Consider the following 22,719-nt stretch of genomic DNA (forward strand, 5'->3'; position numbering starts at 1 on the left):
CATGGAGAGGTGTGACCGAGGGCTTAGTCACAGGGACACCTTGTTCCTCCAGAGACTCAAGAAGCTACAAGGGCTGGTCTGAAGCAGAAGAGGGAAGACGGATGGGTGGGTAGTGGCGGCCATGGCAACTCCAGACGTGACCCATCCCCGTGGTTTATGGGCCGGACACACACCCCGCTCATCGGAGGCCCTGTCATTTGTCTCCCTTAGTGTGGATGCCTGGGCAGTGGGGGTGGGGAGTGGAGGGAGGGGTTGTGACAGGAGGAGGTAGGCAGCTGAAAGGCAGGGGAATGGGGCAGGAAGGGCGGTGTAGGAGGGGCGGGTGTGGGACTGGGGCAGGAGGGACCCTGGGACGGGGGAGGGTTTATGATAGGGCCTAGGGCTGTGATCACGCCATCAGAGGAACTCTGATTCGGTGATTTTCTTCCTAAAGAAGTCTGGTCTTGTCCGGGCACCTCCAATCCTTCCTGTCTCCTGTACTCTGGGGACCATAGCCGCTCTGCATATTAAGAATAAGTCCCCTCGTTATCTGCAATTACCCAGCGGCCACACACCTCATTTCTTTCAGCAGAAAAGAAAATTAGTTTTCTATTGACTTCATTTGGCTCCTCCCTCAGTGCTGGACAAACCGCTCAATCTGCCTCCCCTGGCCCAAGTGGAAGTGCCCGGCCCCTGCCCCTGCCCCCAGGCCACTGGCCACCCAGAGGGCAAGCACTGACCTCCTACCTGTGCGCGGCCCTGAGCTGGGAGAAGACCCCTGGTGCCCCAGCCTCTGTCCTTGACCTCTTCTGACTACACACGAGACAGCTTCATTCACATGAGGAACGCCAGCTCCCCGAGGACCACCGTCTGCAGCCTGGACCACAGACCCAAGTGCTCTGGAACATCTCCTTCTAGATCTCCGTACAACCTCAAAACGTCCAGTAATAAACTGGCTTCCTCCCCCGTGTTCTCCATCCCAAAGGCACTCCCAAACGCCCAAACAAGAAACCTGAGTCAGGCCTGACACCTGGCCGCCTTCCTCACTCCCCAAATCTAATCAAGTGTGAACTGTAGACTCTTATTTTCTGTCTAATCACCTACTTCCTGTCAATCTGGCAGTCACTGCCTTGGCCAGCACACCATTCCTTGCTTTTACAGCAATAACTTGTCCTCTTTCCCCCTCAAATTCATTCTCTTGTTGGCAAAGGGATCTTTCTTACACAAACCTGGTCACCTCCTTTCCTCTTTGAAGTCCTAACCTCTATCTTCCCATGTCAAGGAACCACTTACTGTTTTCTGAAAATGACAAAGTAGGTTCTGGAGTTAGACAGACTTGAAGTCTGAACTCTGCCCACTGACGACAGCCCTGCTTGGTTTCTCTGAGCCTCAGGTGACAGTGGATGCGCCTTCAGGGTTATGAGGAGTAACAGGTGATGCACCGGGTCTCTGCACGTGCCTTCTGTTTGGAATGCCTCTTCTTGAAGGGAAGACAGGGATGCTAGCTTTCTGGATGACCCAATGGTGAGAAAGTGTATAATGGACAATCCATGGCATGGATGACGTGGGCTGGCACACCTGATGAAACCAACCCTCACTCACTCCACCCACTTGGACCGACCACCGGTCCTGTTTACTGGGGACTGTGGAGTCTCGTTGTTGCGACTGGTCTATGACATGAAGAAAGAGGAGCCCGGATGGGGAGGCACTTGCTTCAGTTCCCCCAGAGTCAGTGGCACAGCACTTACGGGCTTCCAGCACAGACTCGCTCTCCGCCCTGGAAGCCTTCATAAAAGTCCACGCAATCTACTTACTGACCAGGGTAAACAGTCACTGGCACGGCTAGAAAATGAGGGAAGTGGGCAGAAGCACAGAGACAGATCTGAGTCTTTTAACAGATCAGAGACACAGCAGCAGGGAGTCCTCTGTTTGAGGTCCCGGGGCCACCTGGGGCAGCAGCCCCACCTTCTGGCACCTCTCACTGAGCTAATGAGGTGAGCCTGGAGCTGTTATGGGGTGGGGGACACGAAGAGCTGAGTCACAGCCTAGTGCTCACACGGAAGGCCTCCAAGAACAGGTCTTCCTCACCTCCAAGTTCTAGAAGACTAACCTGTTCTATGTTCTTGCAGGGTCATCAACTTGTGAAAAAAATGACCCTCTTCTCTTCTTTTTATGGGCATTCATATTATGTTGAAAATATTTTTATATTGCCAAGACCACAATGGGAGGGTTACGGCAGCATAAATCCCCCAGACAGGTGAGTAGAGCTAGCACCTAACAAAGGATAACTTGTTGGCTGGCCCAAGGATAGCCCTGTCTCTGCTGGGCAAAGGAGCTGCTAGTGGAGGGTAGCTCTGGCCATCAGGACACCCAGTGGGAGCTCACCGGGCTGACATGGTTAGCTGCACTTGTTTGGGAATTGAACAGCAGAGGACAGGAAGCAGGACCTGGGCCAGGCTACCCCTAGGAGGGAAGGGGGCTAAGGAATGTCTTGGAGGTCATTCATTTGTGTGCTCATTAATTCAGCAAACACAGACACCTTCTGTGTGCTGGGTGCACACGGGCCATGGTGGCCAGAGGGCTGCGCAGAGTGTAGCTCCCTGTCCTCGAAGAGCTCAGAGACAGACCTGTAGGTGGTGCAGTTTGAACAGTGCTATGAGAAAAGGAGGCCCAGAAAAGGGACCTCATTCAGTCTGAGCATCAGAAAAGGGTTCCAGGGAGGACAAAGTTAAGCAGAGGTCTGAGGGGCATATGGGAGGGGCTCGCCAGCATGTTGGGGTTGAAGCTGGGGAGGTGTCCTTGCATAGTGAACAGCATAGGCACATTCTGGAGGGGAAATGTGAAGTTTAGCAAGTGGTGGTGGTGGGGGGATGAAGAATAAGAGGCAGGGGAGTGGCAAGAGATGAAGCTAGTGAGGCCAGCAGGGACTGGCTAGAGAAAACTGATGATAGTCCCAAATGAGAAGCTAAGAAACTAAAGGTGTTATAATTCTGGGAATGACAGGGAGACACTAACATGTCTAAGGAGAAGCATGAAAGGACCAAATCTATGTTTCAGAATGATCATTTGAGGATGGAGGGACTAACCCTCAAGGCAGAGACACCAATCAGCAGATTGTACTGTGGTCCAGGCCAGAAGTGGAGGCCAGAACTAGGCCAGTGGCGGCAGAGGTGGAGGTCTACTGGTGATCTGGAGAAGTGGACGGAGGAAAGAGATTTTCAGGAAATAGGATGAGCAGTCCCCTGAGGGGATTGGCAGGCTGGAGGGAGGAGTCCAGGATCTTAGTGCCACTCACTGAGATAAGGCAAACCAAGGGAGGGTGCAGGTTGGGGTCAGTGATGAACTTAGCTCCGGATGTGTTAAGTCTTGAGGTTCCTATGGGACATCTACACTTATCAGACATTTCCTTTATGTCTTCTAGGCTTTATATCTTGCTTAAAAAGGCCTTCCTTATCCTGGTATTATTAGAAAACCATTATATATTTTCTTCTAATTCTTTGTTTTTATGTTTAACTTTTTAAACTGCCTGGAGTTTATTTTGTACATGGTGAGAAACAGAAGTGCTAACTTTATTTTCTCACTAGTGGATAGCCACTTGTTCTATCACCATGGATTGACTACCTGCACTTTCCTCGCCTTTTTGATATGATACCTGTCATACCAGTACACACACAATTCCCATACGTGGGTCTATTAGAGTCAGGAAAGAGAATGAACGTGAAATGATCAAAGAGGCAAAGGGGACATCAGGGCAGCAGAGAGACAAGCTGATGACCTTTGAAAACATGAGGCAGTGAGGCCTAAACACGACTCAGACACAACCTGAGGCCTCCTGGCTGCAAGCTCAGCCTGGGAGCACACCTGATCAGTGACCTCCAGGAGCTGGTTGGGAGTGGGGCCAGAGCCTGTGGAGCAGGGACCAGCAAGGAGGGGATGGGAAGAACAGTGCCGGGAGCAGGAACGATGGGAAGAATTAGTGAGCAAGAGCCCTGAATGTTCAGACTTTCTAGAAGCTCGTTTTACCGCCACATCTGTCTGCTTGTCTGGACATCTGGGCAGCATGCTGGAGAGCAAAGGGCCGGTGGGTCGATCTTCGCCTGCCTGACATAGGCTTGCCAGATTAAATATGTCCCCAGCCCCACCCGAGATAGATAGATGATATATAATTAAATTATAAAATTTAATATATATATATAAAATTATTGTTTTTTTATCTGAAATTCTGATTTAACCGGTGTCCTATATTTTATTTGCTAAGTTGGCAACTCTTCACTGGGGGCCAGCACCCTAAGCTACAGCTGGGTCAGTTCAGGATACAACAGCAAACTGCAGCTCACAGGGAAGGCAGTGAATTTAGGATTGAAGCAGCAGAGGGATCCTGTATGTCCTTATATTCTGGGTTTGAATCCAAATGCCACCACTTAACAACTGTGTGAACCTCTCTAGTTTCGATTTCTTCTTCTCTAAAATGGGAATAAAAATGATAATTACAGCAATTACTCCCCTCAAAGGGTTTTTAAAAAAATGAAATAAGTTTTTGTCAAGTGCTTAAAACAGTGGCTGGGTTAGTTATTATTGTTGTTGTTACTCTAATAATAACCAATAATAATACTGTTATTCCAACAGTAACACTCTGATATTTCCTAACCCCTTTCTTGTCCCAGACATGCCCCCAGTCCTCTGGGTCCCCAGAGAGTGCCGCCTTGTTCCACGTAACACTCCCCTCCAGATAAAGGCTCCATCTCTCCATTCCCTCCCCCCAGACAGGGCCCTTAGAGCCTCAACTCCAAAGTGACCCCTTCTTCAGTGCCCCCCTCACCCCCCTACATCCCACCGAGGTGCCTGGAGGTGCCACAGGGCTGATGGTGAAGGATGACGGTGGTTCCACAATAAGGGGAAAAGGCAATTTCATCTTGATTAGCAGGCGATTTCTCTCTCCATAATAAGCGCGCTCCAAATAATTAGCGTGCTTTACGTAATAATGAAATTACAGAAATGCAGTCCACTTATTCAAACAACTCACCATTACCATATTTTTAAATATTAGACTTAATTAGAGTTTATCACTTCAGAGAAGTATGCGGACCGAAGATGTTTTTAAAAAAATCCTCATAAAGTGTTTATTAAGCGCTGGTAAAGCTGGGATAATGATGTGTTTGGAAATTAAGGCAATCAAACACTTACCGCTGCTCCTGGAGGCCGGGCATGGAAATGAGGCCATTACACGCCCATTACCCGCCAGCTCACAGCCACTTGGGGGGTGGGGAGGATGCGCCTGGCCGAGAGGGCAGAGCGCCCGGAAATGCATGTGCCAACATATCCCATAACGGCCTGACCAGTAAGCACAGCATCACGCCCCTTATGTCACTGACATCACATTTGGTCACCAGGGGCCCAACTCAGACTTGGCCAGGCAAATGACTAGACTGGTCCCCAAAGCCAAAGAGGATGCCCAAGACCAACCCAACTGGAACTCCCAGGCCTGGCAGGGTATGTCAACTCCATTCAAATCCCAGTGCAGAGTGAGGACAGAGCCCAGGTTGGTCAGTGAGAGGAGCTGGAGGCTGAGGAAGCTACAGACCCCGAGCAGGTGACCATGCCCCACGCTGGGCCGCACAACAGCTAGAGTTGTGGGAAGGGGCTAGGCTAGGAGGAAGCCGGGGAACTGAGCCAGGGGACAAAGATGCTGAGGGGCCAGGGGCCAGGCTCGGAACACACCTGGGGATACAGACCTGGCTCAGGGAAAGGAGGCAAGAAGGGTGGCAGGAGGGGGCTGGTGGCTCCAGGCCCATTTATCCCGGTGAATAACTAATTCCAGAATTTATAGCGCTGGGTTTTTGTTCTGTGGCCATTTATATCTGCAAAGGGAGGAAATGAAGAGGCAGCGCGGACGCCACATCTTTCTGTGTTATTGCTTGTCTGCCATTTGCAAATCATTATTAATTGTGGGCCCTGGTGGCGGGCCGGGCGGGGGCCGGGCTGGGTACATCCACATAGCTCTTCATCAAGGACCCCAGCCGCTGCCCCAGAGAGCCAATTACCCCGCCCTGATTGGGATCAGATAAAGAGGGAATTTTTACAAATTAGGGAATAAATAGAATTTCCACACAGGGCGCGGGCAGGACCTGAGAGGCTGTAATGAAAAACCATCCGTCACCATCAGCGGCCTGGGCACGCAGCCCCGGCACTCCCTCCCCTGGTGGGCCCGCCCTTGTGCGCAGGGGCCTGGTATACAGGTCTAAGGATACCCCCAACCCCTCCATGGCCCCAAAACAGGGAGAGTTCCCCAGTGAGGTGCCTGTACCCTCCGGCCTGGAGAGGTCTCGGGCCCAGCTCTGAGACTGTCCCTCCTGCTGCCTCTCCCTCAGGGTCCCGATAAGGAGGAGACTGAGGCAGTCCTGAGAAAGGCAGAGTTGGGACCACAGGGCATCCATGCCCCCACTGCTATGGCAGCCCTAGGGCAGAGCCCAGCCCCGTGGACCACTCACTCCGGGCTCCCATTAGCGCTCCTCCCCTTGGATCATTAAATATGTATATCTTATTACACGCCTTGTTAGAGTATCGAGCTCTATTGACTGATGATAAATCCTGAGCCTCGTCCTGGCCATAAATTTATCTGGAGATGATGAAGACTCAATAATCTAGTCAGGCAGATAATATCATCGGGCCTTAAAAAAGATCATTACATTATATGTCAGAATTAAAAGTGAAATACGCCGTAGTAACAGGGAGGCTTGCTCGGCCATTATAATGGGGCCCGCCTCCCCCCACTTGTTTCTAGCCAAGGCCCCATCCAGGTAGAGGGGGCAAGAAGCCTCACCCTCCCTCCTCCTTGCTCTGGGATGCCACCGCTAGAAGTGCCAGAGGATAGCCAGGTCAGCTAAGTGAAGAGGACCTGGCCAGGGACGGAGGTGGCTACTGAGACCAGCTGAGCACATCTGCCATACCTGGCAGCCACCTCTGCCCCAACTAAGCTTCCACCGCAACCTGTCCCCCAGGAGTCTCCTACAGGACTGTCTTCTGGGCGTCCTCACCCGCTTCCTTAATGGTCTGACTAACCAGGGCAGATGCTTTCCAAAATGGGGACCCCGGGAGATAGAGAGGCTAGGCTGTGTGCCAGCAGCCTACCTGGAGGATTCCGTGTGAGCATGTGCAGACCCGGCCACCCCCTTCCTGAGACTGCCTGTGATAGCCTCTACCTTCTGTCCTTTGAGAAACTTGCTGCCAGCCTCTTGGTTCTCTGACTTCAGCACGAATGCCTTGTCTGTTGTACCTTATTTCCACCATTTCCACCATCACACCTGCAACCTTTTCGACATCCTCTACTGCTCTTCCTTTGAAATATTAAATTCAAATATGCCTAGTTTCTGATGATAAAACACGTTTTCTTCCATGTCACTTGAACCCATTTACAACTCTGCTTCTCCATATACTTCACCCCTCCTGCCTTCACCTTTTCCCCTGTCCACTTCTGATTGCTTACCCAAGAGCCCTGCCCCTCTGCCAAGCTGGAAAGCCCACTCCTCACGCATGTGACCAGGGCGAATGCTCCGCGGCCTGAGCCGTTTGTGGTGACCCTATTTCCCTGGCCAGTCTCTACTCTCGGGGTGACCAAGGGTTCTGGCTACTTGCTAAAGGCCGTCATGGAAACGTTCTTCATTCTTAAGAAGAGAAGCCCAAGGGGAACAGCCCTTTAATATTCTGGGCGTTTTCACGCGCGCATGTCTGCACCTGCCTGAGACTGCAGTAGCATCTCCCAACCTTCCAACCTGGAGGGGGGTCAGCCTGCCAAGAACACACTGAAGATAAAAGAAAAAAAGAAAAAAGGAAGCCCTGGGTCCTTGCTGACACTGCGAGACGCTGAGTCAACCCACCCGAGGGTCCCCTCACTCCGACTTTTGTGAGGTAATAGATCCCCTGCCTATTTAAGGTATTTTAAACTGGGTTCCTTCTTCTGGTAGCCGAAAGCATACTAACTGATACAGAATGTACAGGCAGAAAAGAGAACGGTATAACAAATGGACCCTACAATGTCAACTTGGCTGAGTAGAGGAGGGAGGGCAAAGGTCAATGAGGACACTGATATTTCAGTCATAGCTCTTATCATGCTCTCTCTATACATACGATCAAGCTGTTTCCTGCTGTATCTCAGGATACAGTCCATGTTACTAAAAAGGCAAAAAGAGTGCTGTTTAGTGGGAGCCCATGTGAAAACAGAGAGGAAAGAAAATACAACTTCACTAAGAAAGGTTTCCAGTCTGCTTGCAATCTCAGTGGACTAAAGCTCCACAGCTCCACAGCCATCAGAGCCTTGGGCTTCCTCCTGCCCTGCCCCTCTCAGCATGTTGTTTCTAATTTCCAAGCTATCTCACGGTCCAAAATAGCTGCTGGGGCTCCAACCACCACATCCACATTTTAGGAAAGAGGAAGAAGGAAAAGGTAAGAATAATGTATCAACCAGTGAGTCACTTCCTTTTAAGTATTGTGCCTGGTGGTCCCGCACAATAATTCCTTTTATCACAGAGACATAACTATATCTAACTGTATGAGAAACTAAAAAAGGTAACTTTTTAACTAGGTACACACTGCTGCCCCTAATTAAACGGGGGCTCTATTTAGTGAGGAAGAAGAACAATGGAATTGGATATGTATCAATCAATTTCTGTCCTAGCGACATAACTGATCCACCTCATTTTGGAACTTGGATTCCATTTCTGGTGCTCATAACTGTACTGTGATTATACAGGATGTTAACACTAGGAAACCACCACTTTCATGGCCCATCATTTCAATCCTTTCTTGCCAATAATCTCAACTCTCTTGTCCCCCTTTCCTTCCATCACCCTTGCCTGGGAAAATCCAAACTCTGCCTTCTCTATGCCTGCATTTGGGTTGAGTTGTAATTAGAAAAAAATCACAAGCATATAGATTCACTCCACCCCTAAAATCATAGTTATCAGCCTCAACTGGTTGTATAAAATGGCCCAGCCAATCTGGTCAGTGTGCACACACTCTCTCTCTTTCTTCCTAGAGACAATTTCAAATTTTCTTTCCCTGCTACAATCTCAAATGCCCTACTCCCAACATCAGCCCTGACCCCCTCACCCACACACTCGTCTCCTTCATAGGAAGTACAGAAGCCACTCCTGCCTCTGTGCAGTTCTCTCCTCTCATCCTGTTACAAAGTCCCTCCCTCCACCTCACCTGGTATCCAACCCACTGCCTTTTCAGGGGCCGGACATTATGACTAACCCCAATTGTTTCTTCTGCACTGGTTCCTTCACATTAGCAAGTTAATATATTAAATCTTCTACATCTTTAAAAACAACTCCCCTTTAACATCCTTTCCCATGTGGCTGGTACCCCCTCTCCCCTCCCTTTCATAGCCGAATTTCAGAGTTGTTAACACTCATGGCCTCATTCACTCCTCTTCCACCCTGCAACTTCCCTCACCACTGCTTCACCAAACTGCTTTCTCTAATGATCCCCATGACTTCACAGGAAGCTTCTCAGGTTTAGATGGATCCGACCCAATGGACTTACACATCAAAACGTTCTTCTCTTGGTCTCAGGGACACCACCCCTCTCCGCCAACCTTCCCCCAGCTCCTTTGTACATGCCTTTGCTTCTGAGCACCCCTAAGATGTGGGTGTTGCTCAGAGCTGTCCATGGCCCTCTTCCCTTCTGACTCTCTACCCTCTTCCTGGGCAACCTTATCTACTCCCGAGGTTTTAATTACCATGAATTTCCAATAATTTCTAAATCTATATTCCCACTACTACTCTCCCAGTCCAGGGCACCACCATCTGTCACCTAGGTGGCAGCAGCGCCCCTGCCAATCTCCTCCATGGTGCCCCTCCAAACCACAAATCTGGTAATTTCCCTCCCTGTCTTAAACCCCTTCAATGATCTGTGAAGGACATTAGTGGAAGTACTGGGGAAAGTCAATAAGGCCTTTAGTTTAGTTAAGAGTATAGTATTAATATTAATTTTCTGGTGCTCATAACTGTACTGTGATTATATAGGATGTTAACACTAGAGAAAGCTGGGTAACATATATAGAAACTTTTCTGCTAATGTAAAATTAGTTCAAAGTAAAAAGTCTAAGAGTTAATAATTAAAAAACAAACCACCACCTCCAACAGTGCCTCACTGCTCTCAGGACAGTATCCAAACTCATTTAGAAAGTCCAGGGATCTGTCTGGGTTGCCCTCTGGGTCCCCATCTGCCTCACTCTCAGCGTTTCCTTCTACCTGGAACTTCCCCACTTCTCTGCTGGCGCCCCCCCTGTCCCTCAGAACCTGGGCTTGCTATTGTTTCCTGTGGGGCCTTATCTGGGGCCTCACATTTGTTAGGAACCCCTTCTATGGGCTTCCCCATTGTGACTGCCTCGGTCACCCCCAGCTAGCCCACAACCCCATGAGGGCACTAGTGTTAGAGGCCCCAGTCTATATGTATTAAATGGACGGATGGAAGGATGGAGGAAAGAAAGAGGGAAGGGCGGGGTGACAAGATCACAGATGAACCTACTCCAGCCCTGACATTTGCCACCTGAAGCCTAGACATGCCTGGGCCCTGAAAATCAATCATCCCGTCCCCAGCTTCTACAGTGCCCCGGGCTCCAGGCCCTTCCCTACCTCCACTCCTTCCTAGTATCTTGATTTCTCTGAAACCTGCCGTGCCAGGAGGATGGCTGGGACCTGAGCTCTCAGCAGCCTAACCAGCCTGTCCTGCAAACCAAGGCACTGGGGGCAGCAGTAATGGAGCTGGGGCTCCTGGTCCTAGCCAGTGATGCCCTGGAGACGGGCTGGCTATGCCTGGGGACTCAGAGTGGGGCTGCCCTCCCTAAGCCCAGCCTCACCTGGTAAATATTTCATCCTCAAGCTGCTCAGCTAATCCCTATTAATTTCAATACCGCCGCCTTGCCTGGCTCAGCTCCCAATGCATTATTTATCCCCTTTGTTTGTTTGTCGCTAACAGGTGGGCCCCAGCGGAGCTGCTGACTGGGGACAAGCCTACTCCATCACAGTGTGGCTGTGAATTAATCATGAGGACTAATGGGAACCACCTCAGCTCCAGGCACTTCTCAATCCGCCTCCCCTTGCCCTGGCACACAGGGGTGGGCCAGGGCCATCTCAACTCCATTTAACTCAATTCAAAACAATACATTTTACTTACTATCTGCCTACATGAGTCAGATGCCATGTTATGCTTTGGGGAGACAAGCTGAACAAAACAGATGAAAGTTCCTGCCCTCAGGGAACTTACAATCTACTGGGGGAGAGAGGCATTAAACAACTCATTTCTTAATTATGACTGTGACAGAGTGTGTAAAAGGAGCGCAGGGTGCTAGGGAGTACGCTGGGGGACAGGAAGGTCTGCCTGGGGAAGCAAAATCTGAGATGTGCTCGAAGGATGAGTGGGTATTAATTAGGCCAAGGGATGGGAATGGGGCGCCCAAGGGAAAAATGAATGTGGGAAGCCTTATGTGAGAGACAGCGTGGCAGGTTCCAGGACATGAGGGCGGGCATTGTGCTGGGGGACAGGGACATGAGCGCGGCTTGAAAAGAGTCAGGGCCCTGCCCTTTACCAACAAGGCCCAGTGGTGAGACACTCTTCTCCCTGAACAACCAGCATTTGTCCTGGTGGATCACCCTGAACACCTGATACAAACACACTCACACTGCCTCTGCTGAGTTGAGCAACATCTGATTTCTTGACTTTGTGCTCCCAAGAGATGGTCAAGACCATTAACCCCCAAATGCAGATAGGAAACTCTGGGGAGCACCTGGCCTGGGGGCTTGTGAGGAGCCTGCGTGGGCCTTGCAGCACTCTGAGGCTTAGGTGTGCTATGGCAGAACAGCACAGGATACGCCATGGCCCCCAAGGGGAGACCAGGCACAGGGTGGGGAACACTGACCCACCGCAGCCACACATGCTCAGACCACCTCTCAGGAAGCGACTCCCCTCGCCTCTGAAAACCCAGTACTGGACTGGGCACCCAGACCACCTCAGTAAACATACATCTTCTGAATGAATGACTGAACAAAAGCAAATGCCCAGCAGAGAGCTTTTCCCCAGACATGCCCCTCAAAACTCTCCCAGAGATTTAAGTAGACAACTGAGCTAACTTGTACTGAGGGTTTTACAGCGCTTTCAAATCCTCAGAGGAAGCCTGGAGAGGCAGGGGCCATCACGAACCCCAATTTAAAGAGAAGAACCAGAGGCCCAAGAAGGTAAATGACGTCCGCAGGACCCCCACCTGGAAGTGATGAGCCTGAACTAGCAAGAGGCAGCCTGGCTCCAGAATATCCACAGATCCACCTGCTCTGTGGGCATTTCCCTAGGAATCTCTCTCGGTGACTCCAGGGACCTTAGCTCCCAAGAACGATCCTAAAAAGCACCTGGCTTAAGAATCAAGGGCAGCTCTGCCAGGGCAGGCGTCTCATTGTGCACATAGTCGGGATTTGTAATTCGATTCCAAGTGGCCGCTTTGAAAATCCATATGTCTTCAGGCTCCCCGTACATCATGGTGTCAGGTCCTGGAGCGGAGGCATCCATCGGAGGCTCCCAACACCACGGTCTGTGTGTCCGCACGCCTGATCCCACCCATGCCTGTCCCTGGCTCCCAGCTGCTCTGGCAGCACTCCCACCCTGTGCCAAGGCTCCCGCTAGCTGCCTGCTGGGCCCACCTTACCCTTGCCTCCACACTAGCCCCAGCCCTGCCCCATTTGCCTCCTCTGCCCTATCCAGACTCTGCTTGCTCTCTTGGAACTAGGAAGCCAGCACAGAGGCAGCCTCGATAACTCGCTAACGTGCTGCCCATGCTGTTCTTAAAAATTTATGACTGTGCAACATGAAAAATCCGGCTGAGGAGCCGTCATTAGCGGCGCTACCTTCCTCCCCCACCAGCGCCACCCTCGTAAATTGAGATTTATGGCTGCGGCAGGCGGGTGGGGTGTGTGCAGGCAGTGAGGATGCTGTGGGGGAGACAGGGAGAGACCGATGAGGCGGCGGTGGAGCCAGGGGCTCCCCCCTGCGGCAGCTCCCGTTTATCACAGTCGGCTGGGCTGTGATACCTCCTGAGAGAAGGCCTGGCCTCTTGGTGTCTGCATTGATTCCACTAGCACTGCGAGTGGATGGGGAGGGGCATATCCGGTGCCAATCACTGGCTTCTTTAGGTACAGGACCAGATCCTGAGGACCAGGTGCTAAGCAAAGGCCTCTTAGCAGGGTGATTTGGGAGGGGGAAGGTTGGACCTGGGGAGAAAGTATCCTTCTTGTTGGGGTCACAAGCCTGGGCCCCCAGAGTCAGCTTCTCTAACCAGAAGCATCCAGGCTGGGCTGTGATTGTGGTATCTCAACCACAGAATTGAAGGGGAGGCAGGGAGGGTGGAATAAGGATGCCAGGAACCTCCCTTCCTTCTCCTTTTTCTGGCAAGAAGGGCCACTGGAGAGGCTAGTAAAGGCGAGTGCAAATGCTAGACCAAGTCTCAGCCTTCTCCCTATGGAGGCCAGGCTGGGGCTGAGGAGAGGAGGTGATCCCACCAGCCCGCCCTCCCCCTCAGCGAGCCCTCCCGTTACCTCCCCTCCTCGCCTCCCCTGCTCACTTAGCCCTGTCAGCCAGGCCATTATGAAATTGGGGTTTCATTTACAGACTAATTAAACATTACAGCTTGTTCACAATTACAACGCGGGGATGAGGGAGTAACTAATTACGGAAGAAATGAGCTAACATTTATCTCTGCTCCCACCCTCCCTCTCCCCGCTGCCCCCCCAATCTGGCTTCTTCCCACTCTCTGGTCAGTACCAGCTCAAAAGGCTTATTTCCTAGGATGGGGACTGGAAGGACCCCCCACCCACCCGGGACACAAGATCTTATTGCAGTTCCCAGCCACTCTGGGGGAGGGGCTTAGCTCCCAGGGCCCTGCCTAGGGACAGTCACGGCTCTTGCCCAAGTCACTGTGTGACTAGAGCAGGACCCTGTTTCAATATGTGGTTATAACATCTGGGCTGGGGGTGGGGGTCACGCCTGCCCTTTGGTGTACGAGTGTGACAGTACTGTGGGGCTCTATGGATCTTTACCGTGTGGGACGAGGTTTTGGTGTGGCTGCTACAGACAACAGTGTGTGTGATGGGGTGCGAGCCCTCACCCCCCAACCCCAGAACAGAACAGAACAGAGAAGAACTAGGTGGCTGCAGGAGGTGATGCTCCAAGCAGGCCTGACATGTGGCCCTGGCAGCCCCAGGCCCGAATCTTCCCTGGGAGGCCCCATTCACTAGCGTCTCTGAAGCAAGAGCGGCAGAAGGGTACCCTGCCCTGCGTCTCACCTTGTCCCTGCCCTCAGGCTGGCCTTGGCTGCTGGCCAGATGCCCCCTGGGGTCCAAGGAACCTTGGGGTTCTGGGGGCCCCCCGTGGGCAGGAGTCCTGGGCCTGGCTGGCCTGCCACAGCGTTTAATAATAGTAACAGGGAGAGTAAGCGTTTCCATCCTTCCTGCCTTTGGGCAGAAGAAGAAAGGAAAGAGGAGGGAGCGGAGGGAGTGGAGGGAGCGGGCTGAGGGAGGCTTTGAGGCCTCAGAACTCACATCAAACAGCCGGATCTGGGCCTAATTGTCTGACCCCTGCCCCTGCCTTCAATCAGCTCTGAGGCTCCCCGCCCGCCCCTTGCCTAACTAGCAGCCATGTTCTCCTCATTAGAACAAGCTCCCCTTGCACACGTGTCCCCGGACATGTTCCCAACACTCCCCGCTCCCACCCTGCCTGGTGGGTGGGTACCGCTGGAGCCCAGTTTTGGAGGGGCCTCTGGGACAGCTAAACCTCGGCCACCGCAGCTGCTGGCCTGAGCTGCTCGGCCCCTCCCAGAACTGCAGGAGCCTGGGTGCCGCGTGCTGTGACATCCCCGGGCAGGCTCAGCGGCGGGAACATTCTGTCCTCTGTGTGTCCTTCTTGCTACAGCCCAACTGTCTCAGACACACAGCTCCTGAGGGCGGGGTGTTTGAATTCTGTTTCCTTCTGTCTGGGTCAGCCTGGCAGGGGATCTGGTCTGGGTCAGGGTTTGTGTTCAGAGGCTACAGGCGGAAGGAACTTGTCTGCCTGCTGTACATGGAAGGTTCTTTTAAATGGATCCAGGCGTGGCGATGCGTGTGCGCTTGGGGTTGGCGGCATGACAGTGAGGAAGTACAGCTTGCCGATTAAGAGCTCTGACCCTAGAGAGGTGTGCGTTTAAATTCTGGCTCTCCACATCCTTGCTCTGTAGCCTTGGGTGAATGACAACCTCCTGAGCCTCAGTTTCCTACCTGGTGGTATCTCCTATCTCACAGGGTTTGGGAATTCAATGAGACAACAGACGTAAAGTCCTCTTGACTACATCTGACACCTGGCAAATGTCGTAGAAGCTACTGGTACAGATGGGGATTCAGGCCAAACCAAAGACATTCCCCTCTCCGTCGGCCCCGGGCCCCACCCTTCCCAGCTGGGCTCTGGGCCCTGCTCAGTAGCGTTAAGGATTGGAAGACTATGAGGAAGGGTCCAGAGTCCCCCAGAAGATGAAGAACAGCTCCCAGGGGCACAGCTAAAACCAGGGCAGAAGAACCTAAGCTGGAGCCTAAACTCAGAGGCAAGGATGTCACACAGCAGCAACAGGTAGGAGGGGCAGTGCCCAGATTAAGGATTGTCAGGGGGCACTGGGTTGGATGAGGTAGGTCAGCAGGACTGGTGCAGGAGGTATGGATTGACCATGCATACTGTGGGCAAGGGAGGAGGGCTGCTATGAACACCACTGGAGCACAGCTGTCTGGGCTGCTCTAGGAATCCATTCCCAGGGTACCAGGCCTGTACAAGATTGGGGGAGGGGCCCTGACATTGTCTCTCACCTTAAACCAGTGGTAATGACTTGCAAATATTGATGAAAACGCAAACTAGTGAGATTGTGTTTTTCGGGCAGTGAAGGTGGGGAGAGGGGATAAGGAGGAAAATAAACTGAAATGAAGTCCGGTTATCTCCCATCTGTGGCTGCTCCTAATCCCCCAGCCCAAAGGAATCCAATGCAGCCCCTTATCTGCCCTGTCAATCACTCCATCACTACCCAGTGCTTGGTGGGCACCGCACGCCCTCACATACACTCAAGCACATGCTCACACATGCACACACACGTACACACTCACTCCACCGACTCTTGCGCCAATACTCCCGCCCACCCCCAGCCCATTACTCCTCTGAGTAGGAGCAGCAAGCTCGCGGGTCCTGCCAGATGGATGCAATTTGCATAATATCAGCAGCGGAGGCAGCAAGATCACCAGGGGTCAGGGCGCTGACATCCCCGCACAGTCTATCTGCAAGTGCTAATTTGGCCGGCATTGATCTGTCTTTCTGATTTCTTTGTCATTTACGTCTGCGATGGTTTGACAGGAGATACAGAGAGAGACAAGGGGAGGCCTGGCTGGGGCCCGGGGCTAGGAAGGTAGGGAAACAAAGATTGTACTTCCCAGTGCAGCACACATACAGAACACATACATACATATACCAGAACTTTCCTCCATCCATCCGTCAGTCCGCTCACCCATACGTCTATCCATTTTCCATCTGTAGTTGCTACTGAAGACCAGAGCATGTCTGGCAAAGACTAAGTCTTTGATGTCCCTGAGGCTCCAAGGGTGCCAGCTTGGGGAGGGAGGTGCACACACCTCTCCCTGAGCACCATCCAAGCAGGCCAGTGGAGACTGTGCCTGGAGAGTCCTCTCCTCTCATGGCCATCCATCATCCTCACTTTCTTTGGGAGATACCATAAAGAACAGACAGGAGTGGGGGTAGTGCTGGGGAAGCATGCACTCCAGTGTCACTGGGCCCTCCCCACGAGGCAACTGTCTGAAGCAGGGGGAGGTCCCCTCTAGGACAGCCAGGGAGGGGCTATCAGGCCTGCTGGGGCCTCATTTCAACACTTCACCACCATCAGGTCATCTGAAAACCAGACACTGGGCTCTTGCTAATTCTGAAATCCAAGCTGAGCCAGAAAGTCCTGTATTAGATTATATTTAAAAGCCACATTCTGTTGAACCCTGGGGCAGAGTCCCCAAATTCTTCCTTGTGTTGGGAGGAAGGTTTATCACAGGGATGGAGACCCTGCCAGGATGGGAGATGTCACAGGGAAAAGGGAGGGGCAGAGATCACAAACCTGGGAAGAAAGAGCCCACTGCAGAGAAGTGGACATGGTTAAGGGAGGCAGAGGGCTTGAGCCATCCACAAGTGAAAGCCGCCTCCTGCTGGCCACAGAGCCTGTCTGGGCCCCACCTCCTTTCCCTTGGCTATGCTAGCAGAGGCAGGGTGATCAGAAGGAACTCCCTGCTGGGCAAGAGGGGGGCTGGTGTTTGCTGTGTGCTAATCCTAGGCCTGAGGTCTTCAGAGGGACCCGGAGAACTTCAAGGAGGGGAAGGCAAAGCTGTACTGTAGGCGAGCTCATTAGCCAGCACCCCCACACCTCCACTAGGAGGAGGGCGGGCGGCCCAGGGAGCTGGTGGCAGAAGCAGCAGAGAAAAGGCTGTCACTGTCCTTTCTTCCTTTTGGTACAAGAGTCTCCCTGAGCCGGCGATTCTCCTGTAGTGACACCTCTCACGGGCACTAATGAGATCCATGTCACAGAGCTAATGCGCTCTGACTAGGCTCTTGATAGACACCCCACTCCTTCAGGGGAGACCACAGGCCAGTACTGCCCTCCTGGGGCCAGACCCCCATCCTGCCACTTGCCAGCCCAGCTCTCTTGCCAAACTGTGCTGGGCAACAAACTCCTGAGAGAATCCACTTGTTGTCTGGCCATCCTGCCTTACCAGGATCCTCAGAGGGACCCTCCTCAGTCCCTGAGCAGAGGGGTTAAGCAGCCAGGGCAGGACCACCCAGCTGGACATGAGGGAAGGTTCCAGTTATTCTCCCAGACAGCTGAAACCAGCAGTCCATGGGCCTCCACGTCCCAACAACTGGTGAGGCTTACTAACACCTCCTTTGCAGACTTCCCAAAAGAAAGAAGCAAAGGAGGCCTGGGTCTTGCCCTTAGAGAGGTCAAGTATGTGGGGACTGACCGTTAGCAAACAAATTATGATCAGGGACTAAAGGTGTATTCTGTACACCCTCACTGGGGGGCCAGGCAGGATTCCCAGAGGAGGTGGCCCCTGGAAGATGCACAGGTTTTCCTGAGCCAAGAGGTAGAGAGCAAACGGAACTCACAGAGTCAGGACTGTCCGGGTCAGAAAGAGGTCAGAAGCCAGTGGCTGTGGGGCCTTGGCTCTGAGCGCGACTAAGGCAGGAGAGAAGGGGCGGCAGTGCTTCCTTTCCGCTCTTCCTCAGTTGTTGCTACTGAAGCTTTGTCACGGCCTGTAAGTTCCACTGACACTGAAGGGAAAGAGGGAAGTGAGCTTATTTTCTTCCTTCTTGTCGCTGTTGGTAGCACAAAGCCTGACACCAAAAGGTACTCCCAGTTCCGCACAGTGATAAGAACATAGACTTTGCATTTATACGGTCCTGGGTTTGAATCCTGACTCCTCAAGTCAATTGGCTGAGTGACCTCAGACAAGTAACTTAACCAGATAAGCCTCAGTTTCCTGCCTAATACAATGGGAATGATGATGTCTGCCTTCATAAGACTGGTGTGAAAATTAGATTTGTTAACATAAATGCCCCCAAATAATGTGCGCATCTTGCTGACCCCGGGCTGAAAGGAAAGAAGCACAGCACTGATCAGTCCCTGTGGAGGCTGCCTGCCGAGAGTCTTTGGTCCAAGCCAAGGAAGCTGACAGAGCCCACGAAACAGCCAGTTCTACACACACGCAGTCCCTCCTTACCCACAAGCCGCTCCAGCAGCTCTCTGCTCACCAGGCTCACCAGGCCAATGCCCTCCCCCAAGAGGCGTCCTCCTGACTGTGAGGCCATGCTGACAGCCCACAGCCCGTCCTCCCAGAGCTTCACTGCTTCCATCGCTGGGCCCCCTCTCCCTCAGTCCCCAGGGCTAAACCGTTACCCGCTCCTGGACGGTGCCTGTGGGCTCTGTGAGGGCTGGGCACTGTGTCCCACTGTGTCTGTCATCTTCACCAACACATTTCTAGCACTTATCACATAGTAGGAGCGAAGTAAATGTTCACTGACTTGGTCCTGACTGATTCCCACAGCCACTGCTGGCTCTGAATTAACCATCACCCCCATGTACCTTACTGCACCTCCCCTTCTGCAGTTTCTCCTCACTAGTCTTCCCTGCACACACTCTCGGGCTGTTCTGACCAGGTCGCTCCTCTGCCCGGACGTTCCCACACTCCCCCTCAAACAACTCAGCCACCCATATCCATCCTAACAGCCATCTCCCTTCTGTAGCTGCCCCTCCCATCAGTCCACCCCTCCCATATGCCTGCTCCCTTGCCCTCTCAGCACCCCCACCACCCAATGCTTGGCAGGAGTCCCCACAATGTAGACCCCACAGGCTCCTCCTGCCACACATACCTAAGAAAGAGGCTCAGGATCATCAGTGGGTTTAGGGTCATTGGTAATTTGGGAGAACCAAGCAGAACCTAGAGATGGCTAAGCTATGGGATCTGCAGAACCCTTGCCCAGCATAACCAATGCTGCCTCACCCCCACCCCCAATATACATACCACTCCCCACTCCAGGCTGGCAGCTCCTCACAGAGTTAATTAGCACCATGTCACTGAGGACCAGCCTGAGTGGCCAGTGACAGGAGCTGACCCCTGACCCCAGGGCTGGGAAATAGTCCACATCAAACTCTTACAGCACGACCCTTTTAGCACGCACAGTAACTCGGGGCACCGCCAGCTGAAGCTCATTAAAGCTGTCTCTTTGGCGCGAGGGCCATTAACCTCACTGCTCAAAACCCATGCCTCCCCTCCCCGCCTCTCCCAGCCCAATTAATGCCCTGCATCTTCCCTCCCTTCCAAGAACCCTCACCCACACCTCAGAGCCAACCAGGAGCTGGCAGGGCAGCCCCCTTCATTCAAAAATACAAACACCAAATACCAGGAATCCCCAGTGTCCTTGAGTACCCACTGTGTGCCAGGCATTGCACAAGCCCTTCACACAGCTGACTTCACTGAACCTTCCCAACAGCCATGAGAGGCAGTAGCACCATCCCCTGTCCAAGGTCACAGGGCTCTGGACGGTAAAACTAGAACAACTGGCTCCAAAGCCCTACTGTGTTGTCACTCACAGCCTTGGGCTGTCCCCTGGGGCCCACCCAGATGGAAAAACCTTCTCTTATAAAGAAGAAAGGAACACTTCAGGGGTCCTAACCCAGAATTGACATGAGTGAAGAGAGAAGAAGGGCACCACTGAGTCCCAGGAGGCAGCAAACAGTGGAAACAAGGAAGCCCTTCCTCTCAAAAATATACCCTGGACAGACACATGGAGGGAGGGCACCCAGCTCCCTGTGCAGGGGGAGTTAACCCAGTCCGGCTGGTCCCTGCCACTGGCCAAACTCAATTACAGGCAGTTCCTCCTCCCCTGGGCCAATGCAAGTCCTCTCACTGGTCCTCGTTCTCTGGTCTCTCCCTTTCCCATCACTCTTTCATTGACTCATCTACGTGTTCATTCACCACCTGACTGGATTTATTGAGCACCTATTAAGAAGTAGTTTGTGCAGCACAGAGTGCCTCAGTGTGTCTGAATCAGAGCTCGGATCACGCTGTTTTCTCACAAACCTCCTGTCTCATCAAAACCTCATGAGAAATCCACTCCCTTTACCCTGCCATCCCAGGCCCCCTTACGTCCCCACTGATTTTTTAGCCATTCCCTAACCCAAAGGTCCCACTGCAGTCACTGGAAACTATTTGTAGATGTCTCACCTGCCATCTCAGTATGCCAGGCTTCCTCGTGCCCTCAGGCTTTGTACACACACTTCCCCCTAAGAAGAAAATCCTTTCCCCATTTTTCTGCCTAACAAACTCCTATTCATCCTTCAAGGATCTGCTGACTCAAGTGTCCTCTTCTCTAGGAAACTTTCTGCTCACCTCCCAGGCATATCACCTTGCTAAGTTTGGGGTCGCCACTAGATTGCATAGAACAGCAGTTGGGAGACAACAGCAATTGCTGTGGTGTACCCCCCAAATCCTCAGGCCCCTTGACCACACCCCACCCCCAACAAGAATGATACAGGGCGTCCCAGAAGTCAGTGAGATGTAAGTGGAGGAGAGAAGCCATTTGGCAACGGAGAAAACCTTGTTTGGGGCAGCCCAGGTGTTTCTAACACAGCCCTCAGTGGCCTGGGTAGCAAATGCCCAGTTCAATCTCTGTCTCCTCCAGGATGTGAGCTCCCTGAGGACAGGAGCTTCTGCTCAGAATGCCCAGCACCCACCAGGCACCAATGATGTCTGTGGGAAGGATGAGGGGCTCATCTGTAGCAAGTGACTGGTTCCTTTGGCGTATCTTGCCAGTCCCTTCCTTCAGCCCCTGATACCTTCCCAAAGGTACATAGGTTATGATAATGTCATAAAGCCACCCAAGAATACCCCTGTTCCTCCCCACTTGGAACAAAGCCTTTCCTGCTAAAAACCATTTGCATGCACATGTACGCACATGCACACAAAATAAGACACATAGAAATGAACAGACATACTTTCTGACAAGCTGATGACTGCTCCCATATACAGACACATGCCCTCAGGAAAATATAGAGATATACTGCTATACACATGCATCCCTCAGATATAGACATACACGATACACATATGCTCTCAGACACACGGAGACATGCAGCTGAAGTTGCCAAATGTACATGCGCGCGCACACACACACACAGTCACTCACAGACAGACACGTATCCATACTGAGAGATCAGAGGCTAGCAGAGCCTCCAATGCCTAGAACCACGGCCATTTCAGCTCCTTCCAAGCAGTAATCCCCCTGAGGGTGCACCCCCACCTGGTACCCCAAGTGGCCCCTCCCAACCCAGGCACCGTTCAATGGAGGCTGCTGCTCCTGCGGGGGAGTCAATACCCTGTGGACGGAGCCATCGGTCAGAAGGACCCCGACTAATTAAAAGCTGGTGAGGTTTAAATAATTCATCTCCTTAACTCCCATTGATCGCCCAGTTTAGTGGCCACAGACTTGAAACAATATTAAACAGCCTCCTCCAGCTCCACGGGGGGTGGGTGAGCTGACATGTGCCCACCTCTCTGAGGACATCTCCCACCAGAGATTCAGCCAGAGGCAGGGGTAGCTTGGTTTGAATCCAAGGCCACCTGTGACCCACCCAAAGCCCAGACCCCAGTCTCCTCCAAAATATTGTTTTGAGAGACCCTTTCCAATGGTCTGGTTTCATTCTCCCTTCATACCCCCCCTTCCCCGCTCTCCCCAGCTACGGAGAGCACCTTGTTAGAGCTCAAAAAAAGCCACAGAACCCCTCTGTGAGCCAGGGGACTGGGGCATGTGGACAGGAGACTGACCAGGCTGCCAGGGGGACATGTGGAAGGACTGACCAATGCCGCTGTGGGGCCGGCCTATGTGCTGCAGGCTGAGGCCCTTGTTCATGTCTAGAAGTCCGTTCTTGGGCCAGCAGCCCATGGCGAAGCTGTAAGCCTGGAAGACAGGAGGCAAGAATGGTTAACAGGGGCCCTGACCCTGAACCAACCCATCACTCCCCGCATCAAACCTTTCCCCCAAGGACTTATTCTCATCATACCACTTCACGATCGTCCCCTCACAGGGTCCCCTTGCCACCCAAAACCCCTTCTGCCTCTAGAGCTCCCTTTCTCC

General features: G+C 52.5%; 1 protein-coding gene across 11 annotated transcripts in view; it reads right to left on the reverse strand.

Annotated features, from left to right (window-relative positions):
- The window catches only part of ERI3 (ERI1 exoribonuclease family member 3), a 132,969-nt gene that overhangs the window by 1,953 nt on the left and 108,297 nt on the right, over positions 1–22,719 (reverse strand). For 6 of the 11 annotated variants that reach the window (XM_059689906.1, XM_059689898.1, XM_059689896.1 and 3 more), the window contains one exon: positions 22,410–22,542. The exons of 1 other annotated variant lie outside the window; for it this stretch is intronic. In XM_059689906.1, the coding sequence (XP_059545889.1) occupies positions 22,410–22,542 (133 nt within the window). Of the gene's footprint in view, positions 1–8,103; positions 8,148–22,409; positions 22,543–22,719 lie in introns of all 11 variants that reach the window. 4 more of the 11 variants (XR_009452000.1, XM_059689899.1, XM_059689903.1 and 1 more) reach the window with 2 other exon arrangements.

Source organism: Myotis daubentonii, chromosome 3 (assembly GCF_963259705.1).
Source record: "Myotis daubentonii chromosome 3, mMyoDau2.1, whole genome shotgun sequence".
NCBI lineage: Eukaryota > Metazoa > Chordata > Mammalia > Chiroptera > Vespertilionidae > Myotis > Myotis daubentonii.